Raw genomic sequence first — 17087 nt, 5'->3', positions numbered from 1 at the left:
TTTCTTTTTTGTGTTAAAGGTAACAATGATTTATTTGGCTGCACTGGGTCTTAGTTGTGGCATGCGGGATCTATAGTTGTGGCCCACTGGATGTTTTTCATTGTGGCATGTGGAATCTTTAGTTGCAGCATGTGAACTCTTAAGTTGCAGCATGTGATATCTAGTTCCGCAACCTGGGATTGAACCCAGGCCCCTTGCATTGGGAGTGCAGAGTCCTAGCCCCTGGACCACCAGGGAAACTCCCTGATTTTCTTTATTGTATCCTCTGTGCCTGCCAGATACTGTACGGTGGCTGGGGTTAGAAAATAACTAAAACATGTTGCTTGCCCTTAAGGAGCTTATGTTCTAGTAGTTGTTGTTCATTTGCTAAGTTGTGTCCAACTCTTTGTGATCCTGTGGACTGCAGAACGCCAGGCTCCTCTGTCCTCCACTACCTTCCAGCGTTGGCTCAAATTCATGTCTCTTGAAGCTCCAATACTTTGGCCACCTGATGCAAAAAGCTGACTCATTGGAAAAGACCCTGATGCTGGGAAAGACGGAAGGCGGGAGAAGGCGACGACAGAGGATGTGATGTTCTGGTAGTTCAGCTCAGTCATGTCCAACTCTTTGTGACCCCATGGACCGCAGCATGCTGGGCTTCCTTGTCCATCTCCCAGAGTTTACTCAAATTCATGTCCACTGAGTCGGTGATGCCATCCAACCATCTCATCCTCTGTCATCCCCTTCTCCTCCTGCCTTCCATCTTTCCCAGCATCAGGGTCTTTTCCAATGAGTCAGCTCTTTGCATCAGGTGGCCATTGTATTGGAGTTTCAGCTTCAGCATCAGTTCCTCCAATGAATATTCAGGACTGATTTCCTTTAGGATAGACTGGTTGGAGCTCCTTGTAGTCCAAGGGACTCTCAAGAGTCTTCTCAAACACCACAGTTCAAACACATCCATTCTTCTTTGCTCAGCCTTCTTTATGGTCCAACTCTAGTAGAGGAGGAGATTGTCAACAAATAGAACACATGTAAGCTCTAGCAGATATGTGTGTGCAATAAGCGAAGTTGTGTGGGAGGGGAGAAGGACTCATTCTTTATAGGATGAGCAGGAAATTTAAAGTCTATGAAAGAGTCCATGAGGTGAAAAAAAAGGCATGAAAAGGAACCACAGGTGAAGCACAGTAGCCGCACATGCCTCAAGGCTGCTTTGCTGCATAGTATAGGGTCTATTACTTACTTCAAACGTCTCAGATTTCTCCCTCGTCCTTGCGGTGTCTGGCAATTCCATACTCACCTGTTCTCCTGAAACTCTTCAAACATTTCATTGTTCTGCTTTTGATCCCTCTGTCTCCCTGCCTCATTCCTCTTACTGTACCCCATCCTAAACCATGGGTGCACCCCAGGATTCACCCTTGACCTCTGTTCCCTGTCCTCAAATAATTCCTTGCCTTGATTTCCAGACTCTCACCTGAGTTCAGCTCATCTGAAAACGCTCTCATCTTCCCTCTCCTAGAGCCTTTCTAAGCTTAGATGTGCCTCCTCTGTTCTGAGTTTCAACCTTGACAGTTTCCTGGCCTGCATCACTTAGGCTGCATAGGCTCCAAAATCTTGCAGATTCTTCTTAATGATTATCTAGTCTGTTTCTTCCATCTTGGACATACACACAGGCTGGTACTTCATGGTCAAGCGATCTGCAATAGTCTCCTTCCTTGGATGTCATCCTGCAGACCACGGCTTGCTACCCGAGACCTTGTATATTTCCACTCTAACATTTCTCAGCCTGTCTGCCATTCCACCTCGAGTTCTCGATTTCAATCAGTTGGCCAGTTTGTCTCCCAAACATCTTACTGACGTTGATTTGGCATCTATGGAAATTCTGTCTATCTGTGCACATACACACAACAATTAGGAGATAAGATACACTCGGCTGCCTTTTCTGGAAAGCTTTCTTTTTTTTTTTTTCAATATAAGTGACTCATTTTCTCTGCACTTCTGTAGCATTTATTTACTGCATTATTTTAATGTAGTTTCACGTATGATTCTTGCTGTGCAACCACATGTTAGGTGGTCGGCACTCAGCCTTGTATTTTTGCACATAGTTGGAAATCAAATGATTATTACTTGATTGTTGCCAAAGTCCTCCCTTGGTATAAATCTCACATTTTGTTTGGAAATGTATATATTGAGTTTGGATGTATTTGAAACATTCCATCATGCATGAGAAAAATCCCAGTTTTCTAAGATGGCTACTTTTTGACCTGATAGTGTAATACGATGTGTCCACTAATTGCAGGAGGAGATAATTATTGGAGAGAGACAGAAGTAAACATTTCTGTGGATTTTCCTGTAGGTTGACACCGTCAGAATTGTTCACATTCATTCTGTCATCATCCTGCGACGTTCCGATAAGAGGAAGGATCGTGTGGAAATTTCTCCAGAGCAGCTGTCTGCGGCTTCAACAGAGGCAGAGATATCCTTACTGGTCGATAAGAAGCGTTTATGTGCTCTTAGGCTTCCAGGTTCCTCTGTTTGCTCCTTTTCTGCCTGGTGACTGTTTCCCAGTTCTCATATTTACCCCTTAGATCCAGTTGCTTGGTTAAGTGATCAGATGGGGCATTTGCTTCCCACAATTCTGGATTCCACAGGTCAACCATAACAAATCAAATTTGCATCAGTGGTTTTAATAATTTATCATTCCTTTGGAATAAGTTAATCTTCTAGTCAATTGAAAAGTAACTTTGAAAACTAGAAAACATGCATGGTAGAAACTTTTAAAAGGTACAATAGTGTATAAAAAATAAGTATTTCTCTCCAGTTTCCATGCCCCAGTTCCCCAACCATTCCTCCCTGGGCATAACCAGGACTATCACATCTTCATGTGTCTTTATGGTTGAATTCTTTGCATACAGAAACATATAAGAATGTTTTCTTTTTTACAAAGTTTTGAATACATATGGTAGCTGTAACGATACATAACAGTATACCTAGAGAATTGTCCACCTATATAGAGAGATACCTCACTCTTAAGCCTGCATAACATAGCCCTGGATGGTTGAGCTGACCTCATGCAGATGTTGAGGTTATTTTCAGTCTTTTACTGATGGTGCTGCAGTAGAAGCATGGAGCCCTAACCACCAGACCACCAGGGAATTCCTTAAAAAGTCATCTTAGACTTAGTTGTGTAGAAAGGCCTGTTGGGTTTCAATGTAAGACATTTGCAGGAAAATGAACCAGCAACAGAAGGGGACAGCTTTTTCTTTTCAGCTGAGTTCTTATCTCAAGTTAGAGCCTCAGATAGTTACAGCACGTGGGCTTAGTTGCCCAATGGCATGTGTGATCTTCCCGGATCAGGGATCGATTCTGTGTCTCCTGCACTGGCAGCCAGATTCTTCACCACTGAGCCACCAGGGAAGCCCCCACATGACTTTTTCAAAATTTTGCACTTCTTAAGAGAATGAGGATAGATTGGACCAGAGAGAGAATAGAGGATTACTTAAGTTAATCATGTGACATCCAAATACTAGCTAAACTGGATTAAGAGGTTATAACTGTATCCAAGAATGGAAACCAAATGAATTCTGCTTTTTTTTTTTTAAAAAAAGAAACACCTTTGTCTTTAGATGGAAAGTGTGGGAAATTTTGGTATTGACCTTTGACCTTTTTAGACTTGTTGACATTAAATTGTAACGGGTTTATTTGAAACTTTAAGATGCTCTCTGAGCCCTTATTAGCATCATGGATTCTGTTTCCACAAGTTGAAAATACCTTGACAGACACACAGGTTGGCTGAACTGACAGGTCGTCCCATGAGAGTTGTGGGTTGGTATCACTCCCATCCCCATATAACTGTTTGGCCTTCACATGTTGGTAAGTATTTTGGGGTTGCAGTGTTTATTGTTTTTAGAAATGAATATCATTTTTCCTTCTCCGCTACATGGCGTATGGTTTCTCCAGGGGATCTTCCCGACCCAGGGATCAAACCCTGGTCTCCAGCATTGCAGGCAGACTCTTTATCATCTGAGCTACCAGGGAAGTCCTCTCTTTAAGCAGATGTCCTTATTTTCATTTTGCGGTTTTAAAAGCACTGACTTATGTCATATCAATTTGTTGTTCACAGAGATAAAATTTCAGTGCTCCATTTTGACACTGTTCAGGAAATCAGGACTAAAACCTGACAACTGGCTGATATCCAAATAGAATCTTATCACTAATAATAAATAAACCATAACCGAAAATTGCTGATTGTGCCTGTCTAGTACACTCCCATTCGGAAGAATCAAAGATGTGAAGGGGGACATTTACAAACTTGATGTTTACCTTTTCTCTTTGACATATATATATCATCCTAGCTCTTGGTGCTCTGAACCTACCTTCTCACCCCTCTAATTAGTATAATTTAACAAAATCGTTTTCTCTCCTTTGATTTTTATCCCTTTTCTCTAATCATGGTCATCTTTTGTCTGTACCTGACTCTTTGGAAAGACGTAGAATAACTTAACTTGTAGAAATGAATGTTTTCTCCTCTACCCCATGAGTTAGAGGTCTCCCCCTTCACGTCAGTGAGGAGTAAGCAGATCTGAGGTTTGAACCAGATCTGTCTCCTAGGTCTGTGGTCTTTCCACTGTGAGGTTCTTGTCCTAGCCATAGTCATCAGTGGATTAGAACACTTCTATGTTCATCTACCCTGTGACATGAATTACCCCAAATTAGGAGTCGTGGTTCTTCATGTGGTGAAGGCTACCTCTCAGTCACCTGGAAGAGCTTTTCTAAAATGAACCTGCTCTAAATTTATCTTTCCTCACCCTGTTTGTTATTGCCACAATCCCAGGGAATGGATCGAAACACTTTGTTTGATGGAAGAGAAAAACTTGGAAGCTGGAACCTGTGGCAACAAGAATAGTGGTATTTTTAACTTTGATTTTGACATAATTTGAGACTTGAAGTTGATAAAATAGTACACAGAATTCCTGAATACTCTTCCCCAAGATTTGCCAAATGTTAACATTTTGAAACATTAGCTGTATCATTGTCTACATACATGTATGTATATGCATGTGTGTGTGAGAGTAAGTTGCAGACCCTAATCCCCCTTTACCCCTAAGTACTCTTTTGGTATGACTCTCTTAAATACAAAGAATTCTCTTATATAGTCACAGTGTGCATTTATCAAAATTGATAAATTAATATTGATATCCTACAATTACTGAAATTACTGACATCGTTCAAATTTTTTCATTGGCTCATCGAACTGAGCACCTGGAATTCGCTGCATGCTGGCAACTGTTATAGTATTTGCAACTATTTACGTTGTATTAGGCATTATATTAGAAGGAAATGGCAACCCACTCCAGTATTCTTGCCTAGAGAATCCCAGGGAGAAAGAAGCCTGGTGAGCTGCCATCTGTGCAGTTGCACAGAGTCGGACACGACTGAAGCGACTTAGCAACAGCAGCAGCAGCAGCAGGTATTATATTAATAATAGATGATTTAAAGTATATGGGAGAATGTGCCTAGGATATATGCAAATATTGCACCATTTTATTGAAGAGACTTGAGCCTCTGCAGATTTTGGTATCTGCCCTGGGAGTTGAGTGTCCTGAAACAAATCCCCTGCAGATACTGAGGGAAGACTCTATATGGCATTTTTGTCCCATGCTTATTACAATACCAAAAAAAGATGCCACAGTATTCCTCAGTAAAACTCTTTTAAGGACAAAGAGAGAGTACAACTGAATATCTAAAGTTATAGGGCAGACACTATTTGAATGATTAACAAGAAAAATCCATTAGGTCTCTCAACTGCTATCTCAAGAGAGTTTGTATGGTCGGACTGTGAGTAGAACTAAAGAAAAAATCATTTCCCAGCTAAACTGCTGTATACAGCTTATCTCCAAACAGCCATTTCAGAATCGAGTCAAACAGTCGCCCTATATTAGCAGGCCTTGGAAAAAAAATGAGTGATGAATTTTTAAAAAGATTGATTTAAAGTATGTACAGTACATACATTTCAGAGGGAAAGAATCCCTAGCTATGTTAATGAATGCAAAGAGTAAATGACATTTTTTTTTTCCATTCAAGAAAAGGAAGGGAGAGAGAAGGCTGTGAGAATGGGGTGTGTATGTGTGTAACAAGAATTGTAATGCTGTCACCCCTACTCCTCACCCCACTGTAGTCTGGCTTCTAGCCTATTACTGTTGAGGTGGATAGTGCCAAAGTCACCAGAGACATCCAAGTTGAAAATCTTGGAAACATTCTAAGTCTCCATATTATGTAGCATGTGACTCTACAACCACTCTCTACTTCTTGAAACACTTTTCAGATAATCATGAGGGCTGAGTGGCTCTTAAGGGAATAAACTAAGCTCACTGGGAGCTGAAAGGCCTCCTCCCAGACAAGACAGCTACTAAGTAGCAGAGTCAGTATCTGAACAGAGGTTTCTGTGAATTGGGGGCCTCAGATTCCCCAGGGTCTGCTTTGTGTGAAGTGGGAATGCTATTTATGAAAACAGGAAATGGAAAAGGAAGCTTAAGTTTGGTGGTTAGGAAAGAGACAGTTGAGTTACATCATACCAGTGCAACTAACTTACCCAAATTTTACCTAAAGGGCATGGTTTCCAAAGGGCTTCCCTGGTGGCTCAGATGACAAAGAATCTGCCTGCTATGCAGAAGACCTGGGTTCAATCCCTGGGTTGGGAAGATTCCCCTGGAGAAGGGAAAGGCTACCCACTCCAGTATTCTGGCCTGGAGAATTCCATGAACTGTATAGTGCATGGGATCGCAAAGAGTCAGACACGACTGAGTGACTTTCACTTACTCATGGTTTCTAAAAGAAAAAGAGAAGCAGCTGAAATAGCACAGCCTATATCGTAAATCGCATGAGACTTGGCACTGTTTTTAAGTCACTCTTACATTCGATTTCCTGTCTCTGGAAGTGCATAGTAAGAGGAGAAATGTGACTGTAGGTATGTTCTTAATTTTGATACCTGCTCAGTCGTTTTGTAAGAAATGAAGCACTGTTAGAGTGATGTCATTGTTAGTTAATTTATCACCAGAGTTGCTGGATCCCATCAACCTCCCATGACAAACATAGGCTGTGGTTTTAATTAAGCAGTTTTCTATAACCAGTCAATTAAAACATTTACATTTTCCTAAACAAACATTCTCTTCTAGAAATTACAAGTCAATACTCCTCAGAATCATCAACAAACAATTTTTTTTTTGGATATTACATTTCCATGCTCCTCTTAGCAAACCGACTAAGATGGAAACTCTGTTAGGACAAGAGCCAGAATAAGTGAAGGCGGAACCAAAATTTGGGATGGCTAACTCAGGGTTCGTATTCTAAAGACAAATTGTGCATATCATCTCTCATCTTCTGTCATTTACTCTCAACTTGCCTGAAACAGAGACCACAGGCCCCAGAATAAAGGTTTTTAAGAGAATGAGAGATTATGTATGCAATTGTTTCACACCAGGAAATGGGAAGTGGCATTCTATTGTGCCTTGAGACCATCTGATGCTAAAAGAAAAACTGGACAACACAGTTGCAGGAAGTTCTCTTAGACTGCCATCCTTTAGACTAAAGTGTATCTTTTGGGTTCGGCCTTTCGGTTGTAATTGACAAGGAATTAAGGTATCTGATGAAAAGACGTACATCAAGGTAAAGGGTGAAGAGTTTTTATGTTTCAAGGTGCATGATTAGACCTCATGGAGAAGGTAACGGGATCTAAAACCTGCAGGAAGTAAGAATGGGCCTTGCAAATATCTTGGGGAAGAGCATTCCAGGCAGAGAGGAATAGTCACTGCAAAGGCCCCGAGGATGAGCATGGCTGGAGTATGTGATGAAAAGCAGGAACGCCAATGTGGTTGGAGCTGAGTGATAGAGGGGGACACTGGTGGGAAGTGAGGCCGGGGAGGTAATAGGGGGGACCCTGTGAAAGGGTGCTGCCATGAGCCGTGACTGATGCCAGGATGCGTGGCCCCCAGACCAGAGGAAATCGATCCAGGGCCAGTGATGAGGCTTGATCACTCAGAGCTTTTTGTGTATAATACAGTGTTATTAAAGTCTAAAAGAGATGGAGAAAGCTTCTGATGCAGACATCAGAAGGGGGCAGAAAGAGTGCCTCCTCGCTACTTTTTAGCAAGGAATTATGTATCTATTTTCCAGTAGTCATTTATGGATGTGAGAGTTGGACTATAAAGAAAACTGAGCGCTGAAGAATTGATGCTTTTGAACTGTGTTGTTGGAGAAGACTCTTGAGAGTCTCTTGGACTGCAAGGAGATCCAACCAGTCCATCCTAAAGGAGATCAGTCCTGAATGTTCGTTGGAAGGACTGATGCTGAAGCTGAAATGCCAATACTTTGGCCACCTGATGCAAAGAACTGACTCATTGGAAAAGACCCTGATACTGGGAAAGATTGAGGGCAGGAGGAGAAGGCGACGACAGAGGATGAGATAGTTGGATGGCATCACCAACTCAATGGACACGAGTTTGGGTAAACTCCGGGAGTTGGTGATGGACAGGGAGGTCTGGTGTGCTGTGGTTCATGGGTCGCAAAGAGTCCAACACAACTGAGCGACTGAATGGAACTGAACTATATACCTATGAGCAAGTTGCTAATCAGAGAAAGGAAACCAAAACAGAGCGGCACCAGGCACCTCACCCACAACATGCATCTTGAGATCGCACTGGCAAAGGGTGATTCATCCCCGGGCCATAAAACAATTGCCAAAAATCTTGAAGACAGGCAAATGTCCAAGCAAATACATAGTTCCTTACGATAGCTTCAGAAAGACACTTCCATGAGAAAAATGCATTGCTGAGCTCAAGGTTTGAGATGGAGTTAAGTTCACGCAGAACCAGGTGTTGCCATGACAACGCAGGATGAGAAGTTTGTTTCCTCCTGCCATTTGAGGACCTCTGGCCTCCGTACTGAGGCCATGAACACTCTCCCTTGGAAGGATGGAGTTGCTGCTGATTGAGAAGGGGATGCATTTGGAATAGCAGATCCTGTGGAGGAAATCCAGTCTGTGCTTTCAGACATGTTGAGTTGCAAATAATGTGGTAGGCAAGTGATGCTCACCTAGTCTGGCTTTTGGCTCATAGATCATCTATGTCAGGAGTTCCCTTTTTACTTAGGAAGATGGTAGGTAGAAGTCCTGATCCAGATAAAAAGGTATAAATGAAAGTATCTTTAAGAACATCTGAGCCTCAGTGGTGGCTCAGAGGTTAAAGCGTCTGCGTGCAATGCGGGAGACCTGGGTTCGATCCCTGGGTCGGGAAGATCCCCTGGAGAAGAAAATGGCAACCCACTCTAGTATTCTTGCCTGGAGAATCCCATGGACAGAGGAACCTGGCAGGCTACAGTCCATGGGATCGCACAGAGTTGGACATGATTGAGCAACTTCACTTTCACTTTCTTTAAGGACATCTAAAACAAGGTAAATGGGCATAAGGCACCAGATGAAACCATGCTCTCTGCACCATTTTATTGGATCTTTTGTATCTATAAATAGTGGTCTGAAGGCTTCAGACCTTTTATCTTGGCCTCTGTTCAGTGTTTGGTAATTTTTAATCCTTTCAAATGTTATTTGGTGTTTATGATTTCCTTTTCAAAAATTACATAACCATTTAGTGAGATTTTGTTTCTGTTCCCTGGAATGTAGTGTTTAATTCTACTGTAGTCACTTTTTAGAAAAAAAACTTTTTTATTTTGTATTGAAGTTTAGGCGATTAACATACAATGGTGTGATAGTTTCAGGTGGACTGCAAAGGGACTCAGCCATACATATACATGTATCCATTCTCCCTCAAAGTCCCCTCCCATCCAGGCTGCCACATGACATGGAGCAGATCCATGTGCTATACAGTAGGTCCTTGTTGGTTATCCATTTTAAATACAGCAGTGTGGACATGGCCATCCCAAAGTCCTTAACTATCCCTTCCCCTGTCCTTTGCCCTGGCAGCCATAAGTTTGTTCTCTAAGTCTGTGAGTCTGTTTCTTTCTTTCTTTTTTTTTTTTTTTAACTTTTTATTTTGTATTGGGGTATAGCTGATTATACCATCAGTTTATTTCAGTCGCTCAGTTGTGTCAGACTGTTTGCGACCCCATGGACTGCAGCACGCCGGGCCTCCCTGTCCTTCACCAACTACTGGAGGTTACTCGAACTTGTGTCCATTGAGTCAGTGATGCCATCCAACCATCTCATCCTCTGTCGTCCCCTTCTCTTCCCGCCTTCAATCTTTCCCAGCATCAGTGTCTTTTCAAATGAGTCAGCTCTTTGCATCAGGTGGCCAAAGTATTGGAATTTCAGCTTCAGCATCAGTCCTTCCAGTGAATATTCAGGACTGATTTCCTTGAGGATGGACTGGTTGAATCTCCTTGCAGTCCAAGGGACTCTCAAGAGTCTTCTCCAACACCACAGTTCAGAAGCATCAATTCTTTGGTGCTCAGCTTTCTTTATGGTCCAACTCTCACATCTATACATGACTGCTGGAAAAACCATAGCCTTGACTAGACGGACCTTTGTTGGCAAAGTAATGTCTCTGCTTTTTAATATGCTCTCTAGGTTGGTCATAGCTTTCCTTCCAAGGAGTAAGTGTATTTTAACTTCATGGGTGCAGTCACCATCTGCAGTGATTTTGGAGCCCCCAAAAATAGTCTGTCACTGTTTCCACTGTTTCTCCATCTATTTGCCGTGAAGTGATGGGACCAGATGCCATGATCTTCGTTTTCTGAATGTTGAGCTTTAAGCCAACTTTTCCACTCTCCTCTTTCACTTTCATCAAGAGGCTCTTTGGTTCTTCACTTTCTGCCATAAGGGCAGTGTCATCTGCATATCTGAGGTTATTGGTATTTCTCCCGGCAGTCTTGATTCCAGGTTGTGCTTTCTCTATCCCAGCGTTTCTTATGATGTACTCTGCATATAAGTTAAATAAGCAGGGTGACAATATACAGCCTTGGCGTACTCATTTCCCGATTTGGAACCATATACCAATTTGGAACCATTATACCATAGGCTGATAATATAGCTGATCATACCATATGGGAAGACTATAGCCTTGACGATATGGACCTTTGTCAGCAGAATAATGTCTCTGCTTTTCAACACACTGTCTAGGTTTGTCATAGCCTTCCTGCCAAGAAACAGGTGTCTTTGATTTCATGGCTGCAGTCACCATCCCCTTCTGTTTGCCATGCAGTAATGGGGCTGGAGAAGGCAATGGCAACCCACTCCAGTACTCTTTCCTGGAAAATCCCATGGATGGAGGAGCCTGGTAGTCTGCAGTCCATGGGGTCGCTAAGAGTCGGACATGACTGAAGCAATTTAGCAGTAGCAGCAGCAATGGGGCTGGATGCCATGATCTTAGTTTAATATTTAGTTTTAAGTCAACTCTTTCACTCTCCTTTCACCCTCATCAAGGGGCCCTTTAGTTCCTCTTTGGTTTCTACCATTAGAGTGGTATCATCCACATATCTGAGGTTGGTAATGTTTCTCCTGCCTGTCTTGATTCCAGCTTGTAACTCATCCAGCCTGGCATTTCTTATGATGTGCTCAGTATATAGGTTAAACAAACAGGGTGACAGCAGACAGCCCTGTCGTACTTCCTTCTCAATCTTGAACCAGTCAGTTGTCCCATACAGGGTTCTAAATGTTGCTTCTTGACCCTCATACGGGTTTCTCGGGAGACAGGTAAGATGGTCTAGTATTCCCATCTCTCTAAGAGCCTTCCACAGTTTATTATGATTCACACAGTCAAAGGCTTTGGTGTAGTTGATGAAACAGAGGTAGATGTTTTTTTGGAATTCCCTTGCTTTCTTTATGATCCAGCGAATGCTGGCAATTTGATCTCTGGTTCCTCTGCCTTTTCTAAATCCAGCTTGAACACCTGGAAATTCATGGTTCACATTGTTGAAGCCTAGCATGCAAGATTTTAAGCATGACCTTACTAGCGTGGGAGATGAGTGTAGTTGTCCGATGGTTAGCATATTCTTTAGTATTGCCCTTCTTGGGAATTGGTATGGTGACTGATGCTGAAGTTGAAACTCCAGTATTTTGGTCACCTGATGCGAACAGCTGACTCATTGGAAAAGTCCCTGAGGCTGGGAAAGATTAATGAGATGGCTGGATGGCATTGCCGACACAATGGACATGAACTTGGGCAAACTTCGGGAGGTGGTGAGGGACAGAGAGCTTGGCATGCTTCAGTCAGTGGAGTTGCAAAGAGTCAGACATGACTGGGTGACTGAACAACAGCAACAGTAGCTGATTCACAATGTTGTGACAACTTCAGGTAGACAGCAGAGGGACTCAGCCATCCATATACATGTATCCATTCTCCCCCAAAGTCTCCTCCCATCCAGGCTGCCACAGAACACTGAACAGAGTTCTCTGTGCTATAGAGTAGGTCTTTGTTGGTTATCTATTTAAAATATAGCAGTCACTTCTATACAATGGTTTCCTAGGTAATAGTTCGACACTGCCATTCTTTAATATCAGGTCTAATATATTCACTTCTTTAGAAGCTGTCCATGAAAAATTTATTCTCAGAAATCTTTTTTGTCTCCTTTCCTTTTTATTTTCTTTTGGAGTCCTCTTACAAGAAATTATCAAGTGTTTTGGGGCTAACAGTTTTCCGTCTTCTTTCTACACTCCATTTCATAGCAGGGCTAGTCATGGGCTAGGCAGCCTAGAATCATTAGTACATTTTATTATTTAATTGCTGACTCCCATAGTATTTCCCTAACAAATGAAAAAGTTTTTACTTTGACAAGAGTATTGTCATTCCAGTATATCCTTGCTGTCCTTTTAGAGTCTGAATCTTGAGTATCTTTATATTTTCATGTCTGGGAGATAGAGTTCACTGACAGTGGATTTTTATCTTTGTTTCTTTGCAGATGTCCGCACACAAGCCATGTACCAGATGATGGATCAAGGTTTTGTAGGACTTATCTTTTCCTGCTTCATAGAAGATAAAAATACAAAGGTATTGTGTGTGCATGTCTCTCTGTGGGTGTAGGCATGTAGGCACGTGCAGGTATAAACATACACACACAATAGAGAAAGATCTTTGGGAATTTGCATAGTATGTCCAGGGAAGGTTTCAATGAGCAGGGTCATTGAGTCAGGACCTGAAGAAAGTGAGGGAGCAAGTCTTGTGGATTTCTTGGGGGAAGAGCATTCCAGGCAGGGGAAAGAGCCAGTGAAAAGACCCTGCGGTGAGTGTGGAACATTTTGGGGGACATCGAGGAAGTCAGTGTGGCTGCAACACGACCCTCTGTCCCAGCTTGCCTCCATCAGTCCCAGTTTCACCCCATTGCCCCCAGTCTCCTATTCAGGCCACACCTTTCCTTCTTAGAAGTATCCTAGTTTGGATAACTCGTGTGCTCATCCTCCAGTGAGGTCTGGGGTGGGGGGTGCTGGTGGGGACATAGGGAAAGAGGGGGTGAAGAATCCATGACATCCATAAAACCAGTTAGGGAGAAACTGCAGTAACTGGGGAAGAGATAATGGACATTTGACTACAGCAGTAGGAGTGGAGTCAATGAGAAGTGGCCAGATTCTATATATTTTTTGGTGACTAATCATAGTAACAAGTGCCACCATTTATCACGTATTGTATGGCACTTAGTGATTATGTGTTTGACATAAATATGCTCAGACCCTGACAACAGCCTCTGAGGGTTATTATTATCCATATTTTCCGGATAAGTAAATTGAAGCTCAGAGTAGTTAAGCAGCTCAATCAATGGCTAGTCTTGCCATTCTCGGGGAAGATCCTCTGGAGAAAGACATGGCAACCCACTCCGGTATTCTTACCTGAAGAATCCCATGGACAGAGGAGTCTGGTGGGCTATAGTCCATAGGGTTGCAAAAAGTCAGACATGACTGAAGCAACTTAGCACACACACCATTCTCTATTTAGAGTGCCTCTGTTTGAGTTTTATGTTCTGATCAAGAGCTTTTACTATGTGTCACTGCAAATGAAAAGAAAATTTCACACTGCAAGTGTGAATTTTGCCAGCTCACCAAGTGTGTTCTGTTGTTTAGTACATTAGTTATAGTCTCAGGACCTATGTTCATAGTGAACAGTCTTCATAATATCGCTCTTGTGAAAACATTAAAGTTCAGTATCTTGAACTTCATAGTTCATTTGAAATGCTTCTGGCTTTGGCATTATAAATTTATTTACTGTCATTACAGATAGTTACAGAATCAGTTTGTCAGTTTCCAACAAAGGAGTCTGAATGGTCTCCTCAGTTTCTTGGGTCTCACATTTGTGACCATTTCTCTGCTGTCATATGAGCAGATGTTTCATTGTAGCCATTTCATGTTGACTGAGTATTTTATCCTTACAGAAACTGATTTATGCATATTTCATCTTTAGAAATCTCTTCTAACCTTCCAGTGCCAGAGGGGCATTTGAGTTTTAGGTTACAGTCTACTAGGTTGCTGTACTTTTTTCAATACTAATCCTCTGTGTGACTTTTATTTCTTTTTTTCTTTCTGTTTTTTTTTTTTTTTTTTTTTTTTTTAAGACTGGACGGGTACTCTATACTTGCTTTCAATCCATACAGGCCCAAAAGAGCTCAGAGTAAGTATGACAGAGATGTATGTATGTATTGGTGGGTTAATCTCCAGTCCAGGGAATTGATTGTTTTGTTTCATTGTATTAATGTTTCTCTCATTAGTAAGACGTGAAGAATTCTGTAGTCTACTTATACTTACTAACATCTCTGTGAGGAGTAGGCATCTTTTTAGTATCTTGGATACTGTGGATCTACAAAGCTAGGCTAACATAAGCAGTCTGGACATTGCAATTACATCATTACAGCCCTGTCCCAGATTTCCTTTCCAGTATTATTCTAAACTGAGTTGCACTGTTAACTTTTCTTTTCTCTGATGAATTGTGAAACAAAGACTGAGTATGCAGCCTTACAGATTTGTATAAGCTGTGTTTCCTGTGCCATAGACTTGATTTTAGACTTAAAGCATCTCATTGAAATGTTTACCTAGCTTACTTCCTTCATTGAAATTTAGTTCAAGCTGAATTAGCAAATACAGTATCTACTGTATGCCATACACCGTGGCCTGCACCAAGTAGGCAGAGATGAAAGCCACGTTCAATATCTTATTAGGAGACAGAAGCAAAGAATGCTTCAGATTTTTTTCTTACAGTATTGGTCAATTTCTTATAATATCATTGTTTGAAAGAGCAAAGACCTGGGGAAAAGAACAGATGTCTCTCAGTACAGTACTGATTAAATAAATTATGATATATCTAAATGATAGAATAATATTCGGCTATTAAAAATAGGAGGCTCAGGAGTGATACATAAACATCTCCAAGATACATTGTTAAATAGTAAAAGGCAAGGTACAAGAATAGTATGTATAGAATGCTATACCATTCATGAATATCCGGACCAAAACACATCAGTCACCGCAGCAGAGAGGAAGTGGGAAGACTTCATTGTATTTTCACATGGGTTTGGAATGTTGAATCATACACAAGGGTTACAGTTTTCATCACAGTAATAGATGTATGTGTATAAAAATACAGAATGGTACACATTTTATGATCAATAGTCTTACTCCTCAGGAGGAATGACTTCTTTCTCCAAATCTTGTTTTTAGTTCTTCTGATATTTCCTTTGATATCTCTAAATAACATACTTTTGATATTCTTTCTTGATTTACTAATTTTAGATATTAACTCTTCTCACAAAGGAGGATTTAGCCCACTGATACCGCCTCATCTCCATTCTGCCCAGTGTAGTTATATTCCTCCTTTCTGTTCTTCTGTTGTTACTTTTCTAACCTTAAGTAGTTTGCTGCTTTACTTATCCTATCAACAGCAGATAACAGACAATATCTTTTGAGTCCCTACTGTTATTTACAGATTGAATCAGTATTCAGAAACATCTCAACAAAGACAATTCCAAGACCAGAGGACTTCACTGGTTAATTCTGCCACCCAGTTAAAGAAGGATTAACACTAATCTTTCTCAAACTCTTTCCAGAGGCCAAAGATGCTATTGGATTCAGTGTGGTAGTATTTTGTTGAAGATTTTTGCATCTGTATTCATAATAACATTTTATAATTTTTTGTGATATCTTTGTCTAACTAGTTCTTATGTTGAACATCACTTGTATGCCAGGGTAAATCCCACTTGATCATGGTGTATAATCTTTTTAATATGCAAAAATCCTCAACAAAAGACTACCATACTGAATTCAACAGCACATAAGAAAATCAGTTGATTAATACTCCATGTTAATAGAATGAAGAGGGGGAAAAAAAACACATGATGCACAAAAAGCATTTGAAAAATTTAAAAGTCATAATAAAAACACTCAAAAAGCTAGGGATCTAGGGAACATGTCTCAATATTTATGGGCTTTTATGAATCCCACAGCTAACATTTTACTCAATGTTCAAAGACTGAAAGGTTTCTCCCATAAGATCAGGAACAAGACAAGGTTGCCCACTTTTATCACTTTTACTCAACATTTTACTGGTAGTTCCAGCCAAAACAATTAGGCAAAAACAGAAAAGGCATCCAAATTGGAAAGTAAAAAGTAAAACTATTTGCTGGTGATGTGATCCTATATATAGAAAATGTTAAAGAAACACCCCAGAGCTACTAGAGTTGATAAACAAATTCAGCAAAGGTGCAGTGTTCAAAATCAGTTGTATTTCTATATACCAGCAATGAACCATCAAAAAAAGGACACTTTAAAAATCTATTTATGATGGCATCCAAAATAATAAAATACCTCGGAAAAAATTTAACCAAGAATGGAGACTTATAAAGTTAAAACTAGGATACATTGCTGAAAGGAAGAATACCTAAATATATTAAAAGACATCCCTTGTTCATGAATCAGAAGACATAATATTGTGAAGATGACAGTACTTACCAGAGTTTCAGTAAAATCCGTACAAAACTCCAATGGCCCTTTTTCCAGATATGAAAAAGATGATCCTCAAACTCATGGAATTCCAAAGTGTCCTGAAGAGTCAAAATATCAAAAAAGAAGAATCAAATTCGAGGAATCATACTTCCAGATTTCAGAACTTACTACAAAGGTTCACTAA

General features: G+C 40.9%; 1 protein-coding gene across 1 annotated transcript in view; it reads left to right on the top strand.

Moving 5' to 3' along the window:
• BRCC3 (BRCA1/BRCA2-containing complex subunit 3) overlaps positions 1 to 17087 on the top strand; it is a 78462-nt gene that overhangs the window by 5703 nt on the left and 55672 nt on the right. The window contains exons 4-7 of the mRNA XM_070784134.1: positions 2333 to 2452; positions 3762 to 3849; positions 12883 to 12971; positions 14524 to 14579. Coding sequence (XP_070640235.1) covers positions 2333 to 2452; positions 3762 to 3849; positions 12883 to 12971; positions 14524 to 14579 — 353 coding nt within the window. The remainder of the gene's footprint in view (positions 1 to 2332; positions 2453 to 3761; positions 3850 to 12882; positions 12972 to 14523; positions 14580 to 17087) is intronic.

Source organism: Bos indicus, chromosome X (assembly GCF_029378745.1).
Source record: "Bos indicus isolate NIAB-ARS_2022 breed Sahiwal x Tharparkar chromosome X, NIAB-ARS_B.indTharparkar_mat_pri_1.0, whole genome shotgun sequence".
In the NCBI taxonomy this organism is placed as follows: domain Eukaryota; kingdom Metazoa; phylum Chordata; class Mammalia; order Artiodactyla; family Bovidae; genus Bos; species Bos indicus.
Note: the sequence above shows the minus strand (reverse complement) of the source record. Positions and strands in the feature narration are given on the sequence as shown.